The sequence below is a fragment of the Corvus brachyrhynchos genome, unplaced genomic scaffold (assembly GCF_000691975.1).
Source record: "Corvus brachyrhynchos isolate BGI_N302 unplaced genomic scaffold, ASM69197v1 scaffold266, whole genome shotgun sequence".
In the NCBI taxonomy this organism is placed as follows: domain Eukaryota; kingdom Metazoa; phylum Chordata; class Aves; order Passeriformes; family Corvidae; genus Corvus; species Corvus brachyrhynchos.
Genome location: NW_008238633.1, coordinates 1,886,636 through 1,904,780, shown reverse-complemented (window position 1 = coordinate 1,904,780; position 18,145 = coordinate 1,886,636). Strand labels below are relative to the sequence as shown.

Below are 18,145 nucleotides of genomic sequence, written 5' to 3'. Positions count from 1 at the left end.
AATGCCCAGCATACAGAGCATATTAATTATTAATATGTGCAGCCTTTAAATTCCAAACAGCCTAAGAAGCCGATGGTGTAGAAATATTGGCTGCCCCTGAGTCACAGCATTGTTACAACTCCTATCACTGCTCCTGGATTATTTACTTGCTATGAAACATGCTGCTCTTTCACCCCTTACACTGAAAAAATTACACTAAATCCTCCTTTTAAGAAAGGAAGTGACCTATTCCTAAATAAATTGTTACTGCATTCCTTTTTTTCAGAGTGGGAATGTGAGGTTGCTGTGCCTGGAACTCTTTTAAGGATCCACTTCTGCTTAGATCTGACATCACTTTTATTTGTAGTAATCTGTACAGGAGTTCTTTCAGGGAATTCTTGCTGGGAAAACTGTGGCGTTAAATTTTGGTTGTACAGTGAAGCAGGTGCCGTGTATCTCTGCATTACTACTGTAATAAAGGAATGGACATTTTTTCCAGCTAGTAATTTATTTTTCTTTTGTTTAATTAGAAATATTCATAACATTTTAATGCCAAGTAGTTTTAAAGAGTGCAGTAGAGTTTAGATGGCATAAATCCTCCTCATCTTTACTTAGATAATTTCTTCCCAGTTTATTTAGGAATAAATCTTTCTAGTTTGTATAGTGTAGCCAATCCGGAAAAATAAAAATACCTTTTTTAATACTCCGTCTGTTTCATCATTCCTGATGTAATGTAACTATCAAATTTCAGCTTCTTCTATGGCCAGTGATGATTGATTCAAAGACATCATATTTACTTGTTTGAGCTCATTCAGTATTAGAAATTGCTCTCTTAATTAGAAACTTTCAGAAGAGCAAATTTATCTCTAATCTTCATCCCAGGTTGAACAGTTGTCCCCAGGAGAGAGCTGAGTTTCTTGAAATATCCAATATTATTTTATCACATATATATATATATAATTGAATAATATATTATTCCATATATAGCTCTATTAGACACTTGAATATTTTTTAAGCCAGATTAGTCACTCCAGCCCATCTCCATGTAGGAGTTTTTCAGCACTTTAAAGATAGAGTAAAGCCTGAGTTCTCCATACATTAATTTTTAATATCCATCTTCAAACCATTCCACACTACAGAGCTGAAAGCTGGATCTGTAATACAATTTCTCCATCAGAATCTGCCCCTTCCAGCTTTTCCAGCCAGTGAAGTGCAGCTTCCAGCTCCCATCCCTTTGCAGCCTTTGTCTGCTGCTGGCTTTGCCGTGGAGCAGACCTGGGAATCCCATCCCAACTTGACTGGGATGCCTTGTGATCGTTCCTTGCTGCTTCCTCCATGTATTTCCTTGGAGTTCATCATTGAACTCTTCTCTGTGCACAGGTGCCATCAAAATGGAGCCTCCTTCCCCTCCCTATTTCTCAGAGAAGGTTCAGTTGTACAACAAACCTCACGAGGAGTCGTCCAGCTCGCTGATGGCCATCGAGTGCCGCGTGTGCGGGGACAAGGCCTCTGGCTTCCACTACGGGGTGCATGCCTGTGAGGGCTGCAAGGTAAGATGCTGTTTTCATCTAAATAATCACTTGGTAAAAAATCCCGCCTTTGTGCTTTTTTTTGGGAAAAAAACCCCAAAACGAAACAATAAAAGTTTCAGGTCTTTGCGTAAATTTTTCCCGCGTGTAATTTATGACTTAATAAGCGGGAGTTTTTTAAAGTGTAGCTTGCTTTTTTCTTGTTGGTGTTATTGATCTACTCCCAATTTTTTGTGCATTTTTTCTCCTTCTTTCAATCATGCAAGCATATTTCGTTCCTGCTGTCTTGGAGGTCATGTGTAGAAAAATCTGAATTCTTAGAACGCAGCAAGAGCAAACTCATGCCCAGCTCCAAGGCTCTGAGCAATTTAAAACTCAGGCTCTGTTATTCTGCTTGATTCGAGTTTCTTTACCCAATTTATACATTTTGGGTGACTACAGAGAAGTCTAATGGTATTAAGAATGTGGATTTCTGCTTTAAAGCTTCCCTGACTTTTTAATCTCAGTGATATTTAGTGCTCATAACATGTTAAAGGACAAATGAATGGTGTAAACATTGCAGTCCTCAAGAATGAGAGAAGAAATGTCAGAGAATTAAATTATTAATAATTCATTGAGTTCAAAGAAAATCATTAGAGTTTAATGTGAAATTCCCATCTTCTCCATTTGCAATATCTTGAGGAAAATAACTTAAAGGAAAGAACCAATCCAGAGCTTAACCCAGCAGTGAATTAGGAACACACATAAAGCAATAAGTATGAAGTAGATTCCTCAAATTACAGTTACTTATGTAAATAAAAGTTGGCATTATGCTTTTCCTGTTATTATTCCCTGTGAGGAAAAAAATCATTTTTACAAGGAAAAAATGGTGATAACTCCATACAAGCTTTAATAATTGATTATGACTGACCCGAAAAAGCATCTTTAAACTGTAAAAAGAGAAATAACCTACAGCCTTTTTCATTTACTAGAGTTGGAACTGCTGTTGGCAGAATTTTTGGTTTGTCATGGTTAACAACAAATTTTCTACGTTGATAGTGAACTTTAAATTTTGAAAATGTCGTGTTTGGTTCATAATAATTGTCCCATGAGCAATGGCACAAACGGAGTTTCGCTTCCTTTGGAGTTGTGCACTCACCTTATATCCCAAATATCCTTTAAACCCCACTGATTCCCTAAAGCTTCTCCAGCTTTTTGAGAATTTTACCCCTTTATCAAAGGGAGTTGGAAACAATTGATAAGAGCAGAACAGGAGCAGAGAGGGTGGTCCCAGGAGCTTTGCTTCCTTTGGGAATCCCTCTGATCCGGGTCAGGGTGGGCACAGAGAGGTGCCCTGGATGGGTGGAGCAGGGCCAGGATGGCACTGCCAGTTTCTTGCATCCTTTTCCATATTTTTCTGTTTTCTCCAGGGCTTTTTTCGAAGAACAATCAGGTTAAAGCTAATTTATGACAGATGTGATCTAAACTGCCGGATCCACAAGAAAAGCAGGAATAAATGTCAGTACTGCAGGTTCCAGAAGTGCCTCGCTGTTGGAATGTCACATAATGGTAAGTGCACGTAGAGTTGAAATCAGTAATGGTTCAGCTGAAAAAGAACGTGGAACAGCAACACAGTCACTGAATGTGCTCAAATGCCCACAGTCTTCAGTTTCTTTACAGCAGGCAGTTTAGAAATCCACGTCAGAGAGATTGCCCTGACTTTAGGAGCCTCTCTGTGACTGGAGATTGCTGTAACATGAAAACCAGAGAGGTGGAGATTTGCTGGCTGTAATACAAAATGTAACACGTGAGTCGGTTTGCTCCTCCTGAATAATATTCCCTCTGTAATTGCTATTTTTCACTTCATCATCTTATTTTCTGACCAGACCCTTTTTTTTTGCCTGCTGGAGCTCAAGATGCCTTTCCTGAAAGCCAAAAACATAATTATGAAGGCTGGGTTAGAGAATGTGCTGAAGCTTTGTGAATAACAGCAACTTGAATTTGCTGCATAGGTCACTTACCAAGGACTGTTAGTATGACTGAGTTAGCACTTCTCACACTAAAACACAACGTGTTTGAAATTAATTGGCCCAAATTGTACACTTCTAAAAATCTCTATCCTCCTCCTTCCTAGAACACCCACATCTGGGGTTGCCTTTTTTACCATAAGTAATGGCAGGAAGAATATCACAGTGCTGCTCTCTCGCATAGCATTCAGAAGAAAGTCCCTCTGAACTTTAAAATTAACAGAGCAATTCATGTGGAAATACTTACGAATGTTTGGACAGAAAGACATAATGAAGATTCTTTGTTGCCTTGCTTTGGCAAAGCTGAGTAAAAACAGGAATTAAATGTCATAACATAGAGACTTATGTAATTCTAAGGGTAAAGAATTGCAAACATGACTGGGAAAATAATTTCTCTGTGGTTTTTTTAGAACTTTCATTATTTTCAGTATAAAAAATGAGTGTGCTGTCCCCAAGAGGAAAGCTGGACTGTGGTTTGCAAAGTTAACACATGCCCTGAATGTAAATTGGTATGGGAAATGTTTTGCTAATAGAAAATATGGTTTTCAAATTCCTGGGATGCAACAGTAACACTTAAAAATAAGTCTAATTTTGAAATGCTACTGTGGGTATTTTTATAGTAATCCAGGAGGGTTTATTATTATTATTTTCAGGGTGTGTGCCAGAGTCTCCCCTGGCCTGGCAACACAGCTCCCAGTTGTGTCAGTGGGATCCATGGGCAGCTCCATCAGGAAGGAGATGGCCCAGACCATTCTCTCTGGCCTATAACATATAGAACAGCTTTAAAATTATCATTTCACCTGCCGTTTGTCCCTCTTCAGCCACTGCTCAGGCAGAAGCTGTGGCACCAACAAGGTTATGGGAGTCAGGGGCAGGCAGGAAAAGGGCAAAGCCATTTGCCCCAGGGCTCCAAGGAACATTTTCCTTTGCTCCAACCAGGAGTTCTCCCAACAAGAAGTCAGTGTTTCTATTCAAGTATTGCCTTCTACACTGCCTTTTTCTTTTTGCCCGCTCTGGTTACATTGCATTGCACAAAACACCCTCATTCCTTCATCATTTATAAACAGATTTTTAAAAAGAGCTGAATTTCACCTTTGAGGGCCCAGAAGCATAAAGAAATGCAACACTGGATGTGCTCAATGACACTGAGACACATTTTTATGTTACATCTACAGATTACACTTCAGCCACTCGGGCAGGGAAATTATCTGAATGTTAAATGCTTTGAAGCAGAATGTGGGTTATTTGTGCCTGAGGGTTCCAGTCTGTGCCTGGCCTTGTGTAGATGTATTATTGCAAAATGATCAGGACAAAAGGGGGACTGCAAGGAGACACTCAGCAGCTACAGCCACATTTTTTCACGTATAAATGCTACATACCACTTGGCTAAAGGTTAAAAAAGACAGTGGTGTTCTCATGCTTGGAATATTGTTTTCCTTTCCTTCCCTAGCCACAGTGCTGCTCTGGGTTTAACCCTGAGTTGTGCAGATTGGGTTCTGAAGCGCCACTGAGGAGAAGCCTGGTTCTTTTGGTTTGAAAATGTCATTTATTTTGTTCTCTCCTGCTAAAAGTCCTGCTTGTATTACCCCAGCTACTGTAATGGAAAGAAGGGAACACATGGCAATATGTCTTTATCATCAGTGCCAGGAGCAGGGGATTGCTCAATCTGGGCATGTGGCTCCGGTAAAGTCAGACAGGTATCCACCCCAGCTTTACCCTGTGTTTTCTAATGTAAGAAACTGTATTTATGGGCTGTTTGGGGTCTCCTTCATGCTCAGAAATTATCCTGACCATCAGAAGAGTGGTGTCCTACAGGACAGTCTATAAACAATCATCTTTTTTATATTTAACTTCTCCAAGCAGTAAAATCTGGGGTGAGGATAAATATTGTAGTTTTTCCACAGGAAGCCAAAGGATAGGATGCAGCATGTAGTGACTGACTGCATTCACTGTTGGCTTTCTGCTCCTGACATTTGGAGAATCCTGCAAAGGCAAGGGAAAGGAAGAACTGCCAAAGGAAAGGGAGAGATCCCACATTCCAGCTGCAGGCTGCTGCCCAAACTTGCAGAGTCTGGGATTACTGGGGAAGAAGCTTCCACCTGAACCCCTTCCACCTTCTCAGCACCAGCAGCCAGCCAGGTTTCCAGAGCTCTTCCACCACCCTTTTCCCTGCCCTTCCCGCCCCTACTGATCCCCTTCCCAGGCTCTCCTTTTCCCAGCCTAACCTTTCTAAGTGTCATCATCAGCCCCTTCTTCTCCTCTCATCCAAAATCCCACTTGCCCAATTCCTCACAGAAACCTCCCACTGCCTGACCTCTCCCTGATTTTTGTCTCAGTCCCCTGAAAATGACAGTGACAATGGTTTTTCCAAAAGGAAACTACTAGGCTCGACCCACAAAATTGATTTTGCCCCCAATTTTGCCTGCAATGCTAATAAGCATTGAACAGAATCTGCTAATATGGGAACTAATATCCCATTTACAAAATCTGTTCTAAACCTGAACAAATAAATCCTATGTCTATGAAATTGTAAGATAGGAATGCTTGATTCACAACTCTCCTTGTTGTTAACGAATTGTTGTATTTAAAATATACTTTATAATGAGATGTTATATTTGAAATGCAGCATTTGAGTGCTGATCACCTTTTCTTTTGGTGGAATGGAGTCCTCTGCCAGTGGGATTCCAGATTCTGAGCCTGCTTTTGCAAACCTCAGCTCTCAGGAACAGGCCCACAACAGAATCATTTCCTGCTGGTGTTCAGTATAATTTAATTTAAAGAGCACCCAAACAAATGTGAAATATTCATCATGTGTCACTCAGAGACTGAGTTTGCTGAAAGAGAAATGGAGTTCAGTCATTAAAATATACAACTTTGTTTCTGCAGCCATGAAATAAGACAACTGATGGATAAATATAATAGTATATTAAAAATGGGGAGGGGGGGATGTGTTCTGGCATAATTATTTATTCTTGGAAAAAAGTGTCCTGTTTGCCCATCAACACACATCCCAGTAAAATCATCTCTATATGATCTTAGCAGCACTTTTCCTTTATCCAAGGAATACACTAATCACTGAAAAAATATTCATGATATTTTTATTTGCCCCTAGGGCCAAAATGCAAACCTTGATTTCTTCCTTCCGTTTTTTGTTTTGATGCTCTTTTGTTCTGTTTTGTTTCCATAAAGCAAAATAAATTCTGTTTATTGAAATATCAGGTGATAAATCAGTCTTGATTTTGATGGCTCATTATCCAGTCAGTCCCCATATGAATAAACAGTGTCTTGGATGGGAAGTACATGGACAGAAAAGCAGGAGGTTCAGAGGAGATTTGGTATTGTGCAATTTTGAGCTCCAATGATGAGGTAGAACCATTTCCTGGTCTTCAAATACATAGAGCTACCATGAGGAACTCAGCCTTTTCCAGCTTTTTATTCCTTGTACAACCTTCTTCCCCATTCCTTAATTCTTATGGTAACATTTTCCAGCACTTGCTGTGCTAAATTCTGCTGAGCCGTTCAGGAATTTATTCCTGCAAGGCATGTGAGGGTTTTGTTTCCAAACAAATGAAGAATCCGAGATCCACATGGTGATTTGCCCAAAACAATACAAGGCTCAATGGTGGTTCCTACCCTCAGCCAACAGAACTTTAATATCTTAAATATTCTTTACATTTTATGTAGATTGGAGGTGGAACCAGGGGGTTTCACCAACAGCTGACAGCAGGTTTGCATTTCTAAGCAGGGTATTTTAATGGTATTGTTTGGGCACAGAGATGATTTCCTCTTTGAGATTTGTTTGTTTACATTTCTTTAAAGATCTTCAGCTGTTTTGCCTGAATTACCAGAGAAACCCCTCTTGCCTTGCTTGCCTAACCCTGTTTTAACACAAGCTTCAGCAGCCCACACCAAAAGGCGACAGAAGACTCAAATGTGCTTTGTGAGGTGCAACTGCAGGTGCAGAAAGGTGGCAGAAAACCTGTTCAAATGTGCTTTTTGAGGTGTAACCCTTGTGCTGTTCCTCAGCCATCAGGTTTGGGCGGATGCCGCAGGCGGAGAAGGAGAAGCTCCTGGCAGAGATCTCCAGCGACATCGACCAGTTAAACCCCGAATCCGCCGACCTGCGGGCGCTGGCCAAGCACTTGTACGACTCCTACATCAAGTCCTTCCCTCTGACCAAAGCCAAGGCAAGGGCCATCCTGACAGGAAAGACGACAGACAAATCAGTCAGTTCCCTCTTCTCTTTGTTTCTTCCTTTCTTCTGTGTAAATGATTTACCAAGTTGACAACGCAGCTCTTGGAAAAAAAAAAAAACTACAAACCACCAAACCTAAAAAAAACCCCCACTTTGCTGTTGGCAGTTACATATTTCAAGCTGTGTTTGAAACACAGGAAATGTTTTTAGATAGAATAAGTAAACATTATTTGAAAAAACTCCAAGTTCACCTAATAAAATACTTGAAACCGGTACAAGAATTTGAAGGTCATCTTAACCTTTTTGTATTCTCTGATCCTCTCTTCCCGTTTTCCTTCTCCTTGCCCAGAGGTTATCTCCCACACTATCTGTTTAAGGTGTCTTTCTAGCTGTCTGGAATTGCCTGCTGTCCTATTCCAGCATCCCTACCACAGTGTGTTACCAGCACTGGCTGTTCCCTAAGGAATATTCCTTTTCCTAAGGAATATTCCTTTTCCTAAGTGGCAAACGATTCCAGCCCCAGCACAGCCACCAGGCTGAACTGTGATGCTCGTTCTTATGATGCTCTGATGACTTCCTGCTTTTAACTGGGTTATCTCAGGTCAGATCAGTGCCCTGTGTTGGTGCAGTTGGAATTTTAGGAGGATGGACAGGAAGAAGTAAGGAATGGTGATAAGTGTGTTTGTGGGTTGCCTTGCAAACTTCGCCTGCAATGCATCACAATCTTCTGTATCAGTGAGAGGAGGATAAATAATGTCTGACCATTTCGGTAGGTTTTAAATTTGGACAGTATTTTAATACCTAAAGAACAAAATAGTTTGCCAAAACCTACAACTCTTAGTTTGATGTTATTTTCTAGAATCATTGGCAGAAATTTTACTGTCAGGATTACAACGGAGACTGTATTTCATTTTCCTTAATAATTTCAAAGACAGCAAAGAACATGGAGGTATTTCAGGCTCCAGAAAGGTATTTCTTCCTTTCCTTAAAGGCAATTAAAATAATAATTTCAGTGTTGTGCAGCAATTGGTTGTATCCTTTACATAAAAACTTTAGATGTGGTGGGCACTGACAATGTGGGTAACTTTTCAGCATGGAATATATAAAATTTGAATCAGCAAAGTTTATTTATTCTGCAGAAACTGATGTGCAACCTGGTCATGTCTGAAAGTTCCACCACTGCAATTCTCGCCCAGTAAATGTGTAATTACATCAATTACATTCTCCTTTTTTCTTGGAGGTTTTTAAACTTTGGCACATTAGAAACAGCAATAAACCAGTAGACAGAATCCAGCTTTTCAGTGCTGCCAACTTGCAAGTCTTTTTTGAAAATACCACTGAAAGAGTGACAGTATTCAATGGTTACAACTTCCATGTTTTTATCAATAGATTTGGTGCTCTGGAGCATCAAACTGTTTACTATGGGCAGAGTTTAAACTTCTGTTGTTTTTTAGTTGCTGTATCATCTGAATTAATTTAAAACGTTTGGATATGCAAATGAGTGTATCAAAACTAGAATGAGTAACTCATCATCTCCTGGGATATACACAGAGCTCATTTGACATGAGATTCCACTCACAAGTTCATCTGAATCTTTATATTAAAAAAATCTTCAGCTGTTTAGAACTCTTCCTTGACTTCCATCTATCATCAGCAGGCCAGTGGTGTAATATAGGCTTTCTAAAGCACATGGGCATGGACATAATAACGACTTTTTGTTGTACTTGGTGCTCCCAGTAGAAAGAACAGAAAGAAATTACCTAATAGAACCAAAATACGCATTTTAAAAGCATCTTCTGCAGTCTTGTTGCTCCACTGTTCCACCTGTGTGCATATCCATGTGTGCAGACACATATTTAATGGTTTCGCTGCTGCCAAAATGTCATTACCTCTTGAGAAATTCCTTCTCTTCCTGCCTTTTCTCAGTGCACACCATTCCTTGAGCTCTCTGTTTTCCCAGCAGTTAAGGACAAAGCTGCCATTCCCTGCCCCCTTCCCAGCTGTGAGCTGGGTTTGGCCTCTGTGGGGTGACCAAACACTTCCCAGTGTCCATGTGCAGAACTCTGGGATGGGAGGAGGAGGGGGACGAGCCTCTGTGGGCATTGCCGCCTTCAGAAGGCACCACCAGTAGCCACTTCCAGTTTAATTCCATAATTTAGCACTGATTAGATTTCAAAACTATTTTAATCAAATAGGAATAGAATTTTAGGAGTTCCCAGAAGCTGATTCTGTGGGAAAGGACTACTGACTATGGCTAGGAGGGCTTGGGTTATTTTTGAACCTGTTCTGCAACATGTAGTGAATATAAAACCATGAGATTGAGCACCCCTATAAGGCATTAGAAGTTGCAATCATAAATGACCTTATATTTTAAAAATTATTTCTATAGTCCAATTGTTGGACTATAATCCCTTGTATTTTAATTTATTAATCAAGTCTGTTAACAAACCTATTCATATCAGTGGGTATTTGCTCAGTGCAGCAGTGAACTATTTAATCATTAATCCTCTGAGGGAAAGATTCTTCAAATAAATTGGAGAAATCCTCACATAACCACTTCTTTAAACCCAGGAGCTTCTTTTGCGTATTCTGGAACAGATTGTTTCCAGATCCTAATGGAAGTATTCTGGCACTACTTTTTCTAAGCTGCTTTCAAAATTGATTTATTCCAGTTGAGTTTATTTCACAGTCAAACTCATTCTTGTGTTCTGAATTGTGGTTTGTATCATGGTATTTGTTTTTTCTTTCCCAAAGACAAGTTGAGCGGGTTTAAATAGATCCTAACTTTGTTGTTTTTAAAGGAGTTAACAGCAAAAGGTTATGTTTATCAGATATTCAATGCCATAAAGTTGGTATTACTTGCAGTGTTTCCTAGGATAGAGCACGAAAGTAAATAAAGGAATCAAAATGTGAATACTCTCTGTCTTTCTACAAAAAAAGAATGTTCCTGTACACTCATTAGATACTCTCTTATAGAAGCCATTATAATTCAGTTAAAATAAGTATCATTTTAACCTTTTGTTAAACATTCCAAACTTTGAATTCTGGAATTACAGAATGTTTTGTGAAACAAACAGCGAACAAGCAAAGGAAAAGGCATAACTCCTGGATACTTTAAAATAGTGTTCCTTCCCCCCCCCTTACTCAGCCTTTTCTGTAAATCATTTTAACATTGTGAGGATATTTGTTTTTATAGGTTTAGGACAATTTAACTATCTTGGGAACCCTTGATAGGTTCCTCAGAGATGTTTGAGGGGTTGCTGGTGAGTTCCACCCCCATTTGGGTTTCTCAGGAGTCGAACGCTCTTGGAAAGGACATTTGGGAGTAAACGGACTTTTCCTTTTGTTTTTAGCCCTTCGTTATTTATGACATGAACTCTTTAATGATGGGAGAAGACCAGATCAAGTGCAAGCACGTGTCCCCCCTGCAGGAGGAGAACAAGGAGGTGGCCATCCGCATCTTCCAGCGCTGCCAGTTCCGCTCCGTGGAGGCCGTGCAGGAGATCACGGAATTCGCCAAGAACATTCCGGGCTTCGTCAATCTTGACCTGAACGACCAAGTAACTCTCCTGAAATACGGGGTCCATGAGATCATATATACTCTGCTGGCTTCTCTGATGAATAAAGATGGGGTTCTTATATCTGATGGACAAGGATTCATGACACGGGAGTTCCTGAAGAGCCTGAGAAAACCTTTTTGTGACTTTATGGAGCCCAAGTTTGAGTTTGCTGTGAAGTTCAATGCACTGGAATTAGATGACAGTGACCTGGCAATATTTATAGCTGTCATTATCCTAAGTGGAGGTAAGTGCTCTCTTATTTATGTGAGATTTTATAGGACAGAATTGACACTTTTATCTCCTGTGCAAACAGCCAAGTGCTCAGCACTGCAGGGTGGGAGTGAGTGCATTTACACAGAGGTTTTTTAGTCATTTTCAAATTTCTTTTTGTTGTTTGCCCTTTATTCAGTTTCAGACAGAAACTGAAAATGGAAATGACCCACTATTAGTGATGGAGCTGGAAATGCCTGCTGAGTCATCAGCTCATTTAGGCTGAAAACAAAATCAGGGCTATCTCCTGGAAAACAGGAAGGGTGGAATTTCACTGGCAGGAGCTAAAATTCTGCGTGAGATTTTTTTAAACCTGCAATTAGGTTGTGTGGCTTGCTAATTGAACACAAATAGCTTTGACTCCAGAACAATTCCAAAGGACAGGGGGTACTGGGCTTACAGGGTTATGGTGCTTCCCATTGATCTTTCATTCGTGCAAGGTTTTGTTTGCCTTCTAAAAGGAGGGGGAAATACATTTCTCAGGAAAATGATGGTCCCCTAATGCCTGGGAAAACCAGGCATGGTGTGCCTGTTCAGATTCCCTCAGCTGCTCTGTTTGTGTTATCTTCATGCATCACTCTTTGAGCCAATCTGAAAGCCCAGGTATCACACTGCACACATCCAACACTCCACTGAAAAACCACCGAATTTCAGCTTTTCTGCAGACAGCCACTGTGTTCTCCCTTCTCCTGAGGTGATGTCGCTGTTCTGTTTTGTGAATTAGTGACAGCTACCAGGATTTATTTCCCTTACACACCTTTAGACATAGATTCCAGGCACGTTGAAGCTCTGTTACTTTGGCCAACACTCCCAAGGCACAGTGATGTTGCACAAATAAAATCTTGCCCTCCTGATACACACACCTTCAGACATAGATTCCAGGCACGTTGAAGCTCTGTTACTTTGGCCAACACTCCCAAGGCAGTGATGTTGCACAAATAAAATCTTGCCCTCCTGATTTGTGTGTATTTTGGCCCAACATGGAGCTGCACATATCCGTGGCAGGAATGTGCTGAATGCTCTGGATTCGGCTCCTCCACAGAGCAACGCCGAGTATTTCATTATTAAATCCCATTTCAGCAATCAAACACAACCACATGCTCTGGTTCTAAACACAGCCCTGCTGCTGGGAGGGCACTGATAGGCAGAGCTGCATTTAAAATCACCTCCACTTCCTCCTGGCACCGTTTTTCATTCAGGAAAAATGGGGGATCACAATGTAGTTTGTCCCGCTAATTCCACTTCCAACAAGAACTGCTCCCAGAAATTTCCTTGTGCAAACCTTGGGCACCATGATCCCTGAGGACTCTGCAGTAATTCAGGCAAGGAAAACACCTTGCTGGTATATTTTTGGTTGGCTTTGATGGGAGAGGAGAAATGGCACAAGCCTATCAGGGCACTGCACAAAACATGCCAATATTTCGCAGTTTTTAGTATAATGAAATGTGACAGATGAGAAAAAGGCCTCTCAAAATTCACTCCTAACTGCAAAAGGGGAACTTGCTCTCTGCAAAGCCCTGTCTTCAGCAGTGTTTGGTTTACTCCAGAGGAAATAGGAATGATGTAACCAGTCTCACATTTTAGATTGCAGGAGGACAGTGATTCACATATAATAATTAACTGTGTTGAAGCAAATTTATCAGCATGTCTCTTTTTTTTCAAGAATAATTTGTAAACAGAGACCTGTAAAGAACTAACGAATTTGAATCAAGTAACTGTGTAGCAAAACTCTGAAGCAAATCTGTGGAGAGATATAAATCTGTGTAAATATAAATCAGTCCTTTCTAGGAAGATCATTTAATTGCTTGATAACAAAGATCTCGCTATCTTTTTTCAGAACTGTTTTTTTTTTTCCAAAAAAGCATGATAGCTGCTTGAAAAAAATGAGTTTATGTTTTGAAAACAATTCAGCTTTGTTGCCAATTAGAGAAAGCTTTTATCATGGAATTTACAGCCAGATATGATATCCAGTGAACTGGATGCGTTCTGTGGGACTAAAATATCTTACGTGATAGAAAACTGAGTCCAATTTCTCAGCTGTCTCAGATGCTTCTGTAAGAGCTATACCCTTGCAAAACTGTATTTCTGCAAGAACTATTTGAATGTAGCAGGGTGATTTCACTGAAAACAGGATTTCAAAACTAGAGTACCTCGAGGACTTGACTTGCTGCAGGAATCCTGCAACGCTCAAGTCCCTTCATGAAATCCTGTGTACAACTATCTTTAACAGAAAACCAGTCTGTGGAACCCAAAAAGATCCCAGCCAGGGGATTCCAAGGAATGAATCTGTCATTACCTAGTGAAATGATGCTAATTCTGCTGGCTCCAGAGGGGCTGGCTCTTGTGCAGCTCTACAGAGAGGAGGAGAAGGGAAAGGGAAGGATAATTCCAGCTGGAACACTACACGTAGGAAGCTTTTCATTGGGAAGTGTTTGGAATTTGCCACAAATCCTATAAAACTGTTCAGCCTTTTGATAACCAAACAGCTGCTTTTGCACGTTATCTAAAAAGGCAAAAAGCCCAAGTCACAGCCCTGAGAAGCTGACAAATTAACTGTAATAGCAACAGATGGAAAGTACTCCCACTCCCACAGTTGATTTTACTGTTCCTGAGCTGCTCAGTGCAGCCTCTCTCTGTCTCAGAGGTTCCAAATGTTTCTCTGAACTCATTTCTGAAGAGCTGCTCTTACTGTTGGTGCTATAACACAACATAAGTGGCAAACAAAGTCTTGTATTCCGAATTTAATGCTGGTGAGACGGAGAGACCGTGTGTGAGCATAGGATATCACCTTGTTTGTACGACAGCAGTGCTTTTTGCCATCAACAGCAGCACCAACCTCTCATTGCAACATCCTCTAGCTGTGGTAGCCTTAAGAGACACACTTTGGTTAAATGAGATTTGGAAAGCTTTTTTTAGGAGATATTCTTCCTCTGTGCCGCTGAGGCACATCCTCAGTCAGTAGTGAGTGCTCTGTACATGTGACAAAGAACTTGAGGCATCTTTAAAAATATCACATCCACCTGAGCTGAAGATGAACTCTGTCACAAGAAGGTTTAAGGAGAACAAGTTGGATGGCTCTGTTAGGGCAGGACAGATAATACCCCAAGCCTTGTTGGGACAATTCACATTTATGAACTGAGCAAACTCGCTCTAGCAGGTTGGTGTCAAACAAAGAAAAAGCTTAAAAGGGAATTTTGTACCATGTTTACATGCATGGACACAAAGCTTTGTGTGTTATCTTCTGCAGTGTTTGGATACAGGAAGGTTTGGATACAGGAATATTTGGATACAGCAGTGTTTGGGGCAGGGTGTCCCTGTAAAGATCCACACTCTGACAGTCCACGTGCAGTCAAATGGGTATTTAAACCCAAAGATGTTTCTAAAGTCACTTTTTCAGTTTTCTGTGGGTTTTTTTACCCTAAATTTTAAGCCACAAGTCCCTGCTCCTGATTTAAACACCATATTCAATAATTTTGCTGCATTCTGAGGTCAGCAAAATTTGAAGTTTTATCGCTGACTGTTACCAACAAGTGATTCCTATTTCACTGCCACACAAATCCCGCACTTTGTTAGAACAAAGAAATGCTTTGCAATCAGAGCAAGAACTGCAGATCATCACTGGAGGCATTGAACCAAAATCCTGGTGACAACAATATATGTGACAGTCTCAGAAGACAAACCTCAAACTGCTGAGTCACATCTGCCTCAGCAGGAGGAAAAAGAAGCAGCACGTGTGTTCACTCAGCCAGATCTTTGCCCGTTTTTTCATGCTGAGATTGTAGAATGTGCATTTAAATGCAAAATGCACTTAGTCAAAGCTATTAAAATGTAAAGTCTTGCAGGTGGCAACTTCATATGTGAGGAACAGGTAAAACATTGTAATTATTTTTAGGGACATGAAAGAGGCATCCAAATAAGTAAGTAAATAAACAAATATTCTCCCCTGAGACAGTATAGACTATCAATTTACACAAAGTGGTACTGCTGGCACTCAAAACTGGGGTTATTGGCCTTTCACAGTCACTGTGAACATCTTCTGACTTGGAACAATTTCCTGCAGAGTTTTCAAACCAATTGAAGCAGCCATAGGATAATGAATGAAAACATAAAGAAAACATGAATAAAGACCCATAATAAACGAAAGGGAACCATGGTGCTCATAGTCCTCATGGGTGAAGGGCAGGCTGGAGATAGCAGAGGAAAAAGCTACACTTCAAACAACAATCTGGTGTATCAGGGAGGACTAAAAGCAGCATCCAAATCCCTCTGAGTTCTCTCTCAGCTTACCATACCAACTCTTTGGCCCTGTGTCACCCATTTTCATTGTGTCCTAAGAGAGCCCTGCTACAGCTCCTTGGTTTTGTCCTTCACTTCCCTCAGCAGTTCCCTTTGCAGTTTGCTCTGGCAGCTTTCCAGCAGCACTTAGGTCTGCCCAGAGGCTTCCCCCCCAGTGTCCCATGCAGTTCCACACTCCCATTCCTGTGTTTTCTCGGTCCCTATTGCAATGGTTCTCGAGGCTCACTGTTCATCATTCCCCTTGCCCTTTTTTCTGCAAGGCACATCCCTCTGCAGCTCCTTGCTGCACTAAACACACCTTTTGGTACAAAACCAAATTGGTCTGGAGCATGTATATTTAAGAGCTTTTTAGCAGCTTGAGATGTACCATAATAGCTGGATGTTTAAGCTTTTGTCTCTTATTTCCTTTTTTCCTGATTTAGATAAGTTTCTTGGAACAGAAACAGCATTTTCCTCTGCAAAAAGATTTTTACTGAGAAAGTATAGCAAACTGTCAACACCCAAAAAACACTGCCCATATCCTGAAGTTCTCATTCATGAAAAATCTCTCTTGCCTTCAATGGGAATTTTCCTTCCTCTTGAATTGGCTTATTTAAAAATAACATCTGATGATCTCTTTGGCTTTTGTCAGAGTCATCTTCTCTGCCTCTGGTTCCATTGGGTCATTAGAAAACCATCACAATGGGGTTTTCAAAGGGGTTTCAGAGTTTTAGCCCCTGCAGTCTCACTGACCTTCAGTTGACCTCGGGCATCCGAATTCAGGGGGTTCCTGATAAGTTCCAGACCCAGTGGAGTTTCCTCCTGGACTCTGAAGCACAACATTTGAATGGGGATTCACTCCTGAAAAACTCACACCCCAAAAAATTCCCACCACAGAGGAGCAGGGGCCAAATGGAGATGAATCTCAGAGGAAATCTCAAGGCCACGTCTTTGTGCTTTCTGGCTTTTTCTATCCCTGCACACTGAGTCATGCCCAGCTAGCTCAGAGTTCAGCTGCAACACGCAAGGAAAATTTAAAGCTATCGCAACCCCAAAGCTTTAGCAGCTTTGAAGGGCTGAAATTTGGGAAGTGTCAGAAAGATGTCAGCTCGATTCTGCAGCACAGGCAATGCATTCAGGTAATCGAAAAATAAATACCTAACATTTATCAAAAATTCTTTAAGTAGCTGAAAAAAATTGCTCAGAAATATTGCCAAAGGAAATGAATAAAAAGGAACCTTTTGTCACATTTACTCCCAGACTTTCTGAACCAGATTTTATGGGGTTATCCATTGAATGGGATAAATGAGTGATCTCTGCAAGACAAGCACATTGGCAAACAAATATCCAGGTTCATATTCAAAATTACCATTATTCCTATCTCTGAAAAGCTCTGCCCAGACCTCACCTCTTGGGGAATGGAATATCCTTTCCTGATCAGTGACCTTTGTTTTCATGGCTTGTGTGTACTCATTTGTTTTCCTGCCAGCTTTGCCTTTTAGTTTACACTGCAATTTTTTTCCCCCGTGAAGTAAAACCCTGATGTATTTATAAAGAGCTTTGTTTTCTCTCAGCCTTTTTTCCAGTGTGAAGCACAAGTCCAGCTGACTTAGTAGAACTCTATGCACAGAAAGGTTACCAAGATCACAGGAAATAACAGCTTATTTTTTCAGTTTTTAATAGAGATCAACCTCTTGTCCTTGCTGAAATGGAATTATTGCCTTAGGGAAGTGATTTAAGGCTTGCACTGCTTTTTATTGATCAACCAATGGAATTAATTTCATAGCTACACAGCAGATGTTATTTACATTGTTGACTCTTTCCATTATGATAGTTGGGATGCATGAGCCAGTATTAAGCATTTTAGCAGTAACAGATTCATGGTGGTCACTGTCATATGTGAGGATTTAACAAAGTTTAGCAGCTTTCATTGCTTAGACATTCGACATTGCATTAACTTTCAGTGCTGGAGAATCAAATAATTTATTACCTCAAGTTAGAAACCAAATGTTACGAATTCTGCTAATAACTGCAGCCACTTAAGGATGTATTTGGGGACAGACAGAGCTAACAGAACAGCTATTATGATGAGGATAATAATGGCTAAAACAGAAAGATTTTGCTTCTTGCTGAAGAAGAAGCTGTGCCAAAGCTGCTGCTGGGCTCTGGCAGTGCGAGGAGCTGAGTGTGGCTGGAAACATCCCCCAGCCTCCTCCATGCCCGGGAGAGGCAGGAGCCCAGGAGAGGCATTTTCTGCACAAGCCACAGCCACTGGTCTCCACTGCCATCAGTGGCTGGGCCTGGGCTCCTGGGGTGATGCCAAGCTATCCT

General features: G+C 40.8%; 1 protein-coding gene across 1 annotated transcript in view; it reads left to right on the top strand.

Moving 5' to 3' along the window:
- The window catches only part of PPARG (peroxisome proliferator activated receptor gamma), a 54,358-nt gene that overhangs the window by 32,298 nt on the left and 3,915 nt on the right, over positions 1 to 18,145 (top strand). The window contains exons 3-6 of the mRNA XM_008636031.2: positions 1,360 to 1,529; positions 2,918 to 3,056; positions 7,541 to 7,740; positions 11,063 to 11,513. Coding sequence (XP_008634253.1) covers positions 1,360 to 1,529; positions 2,918 to 3,056; positions 7,541 to 7,740; positions 11,063 to 11,513 — 960 coding nt within the window. The remainder of the gene's footprint in view (positions 1 to 1,359; positions 1,530 to 2,917; positions 3,057 to 7,540; positions 7,741 to 11,062; positions 11,514 to 18,145) is intronic.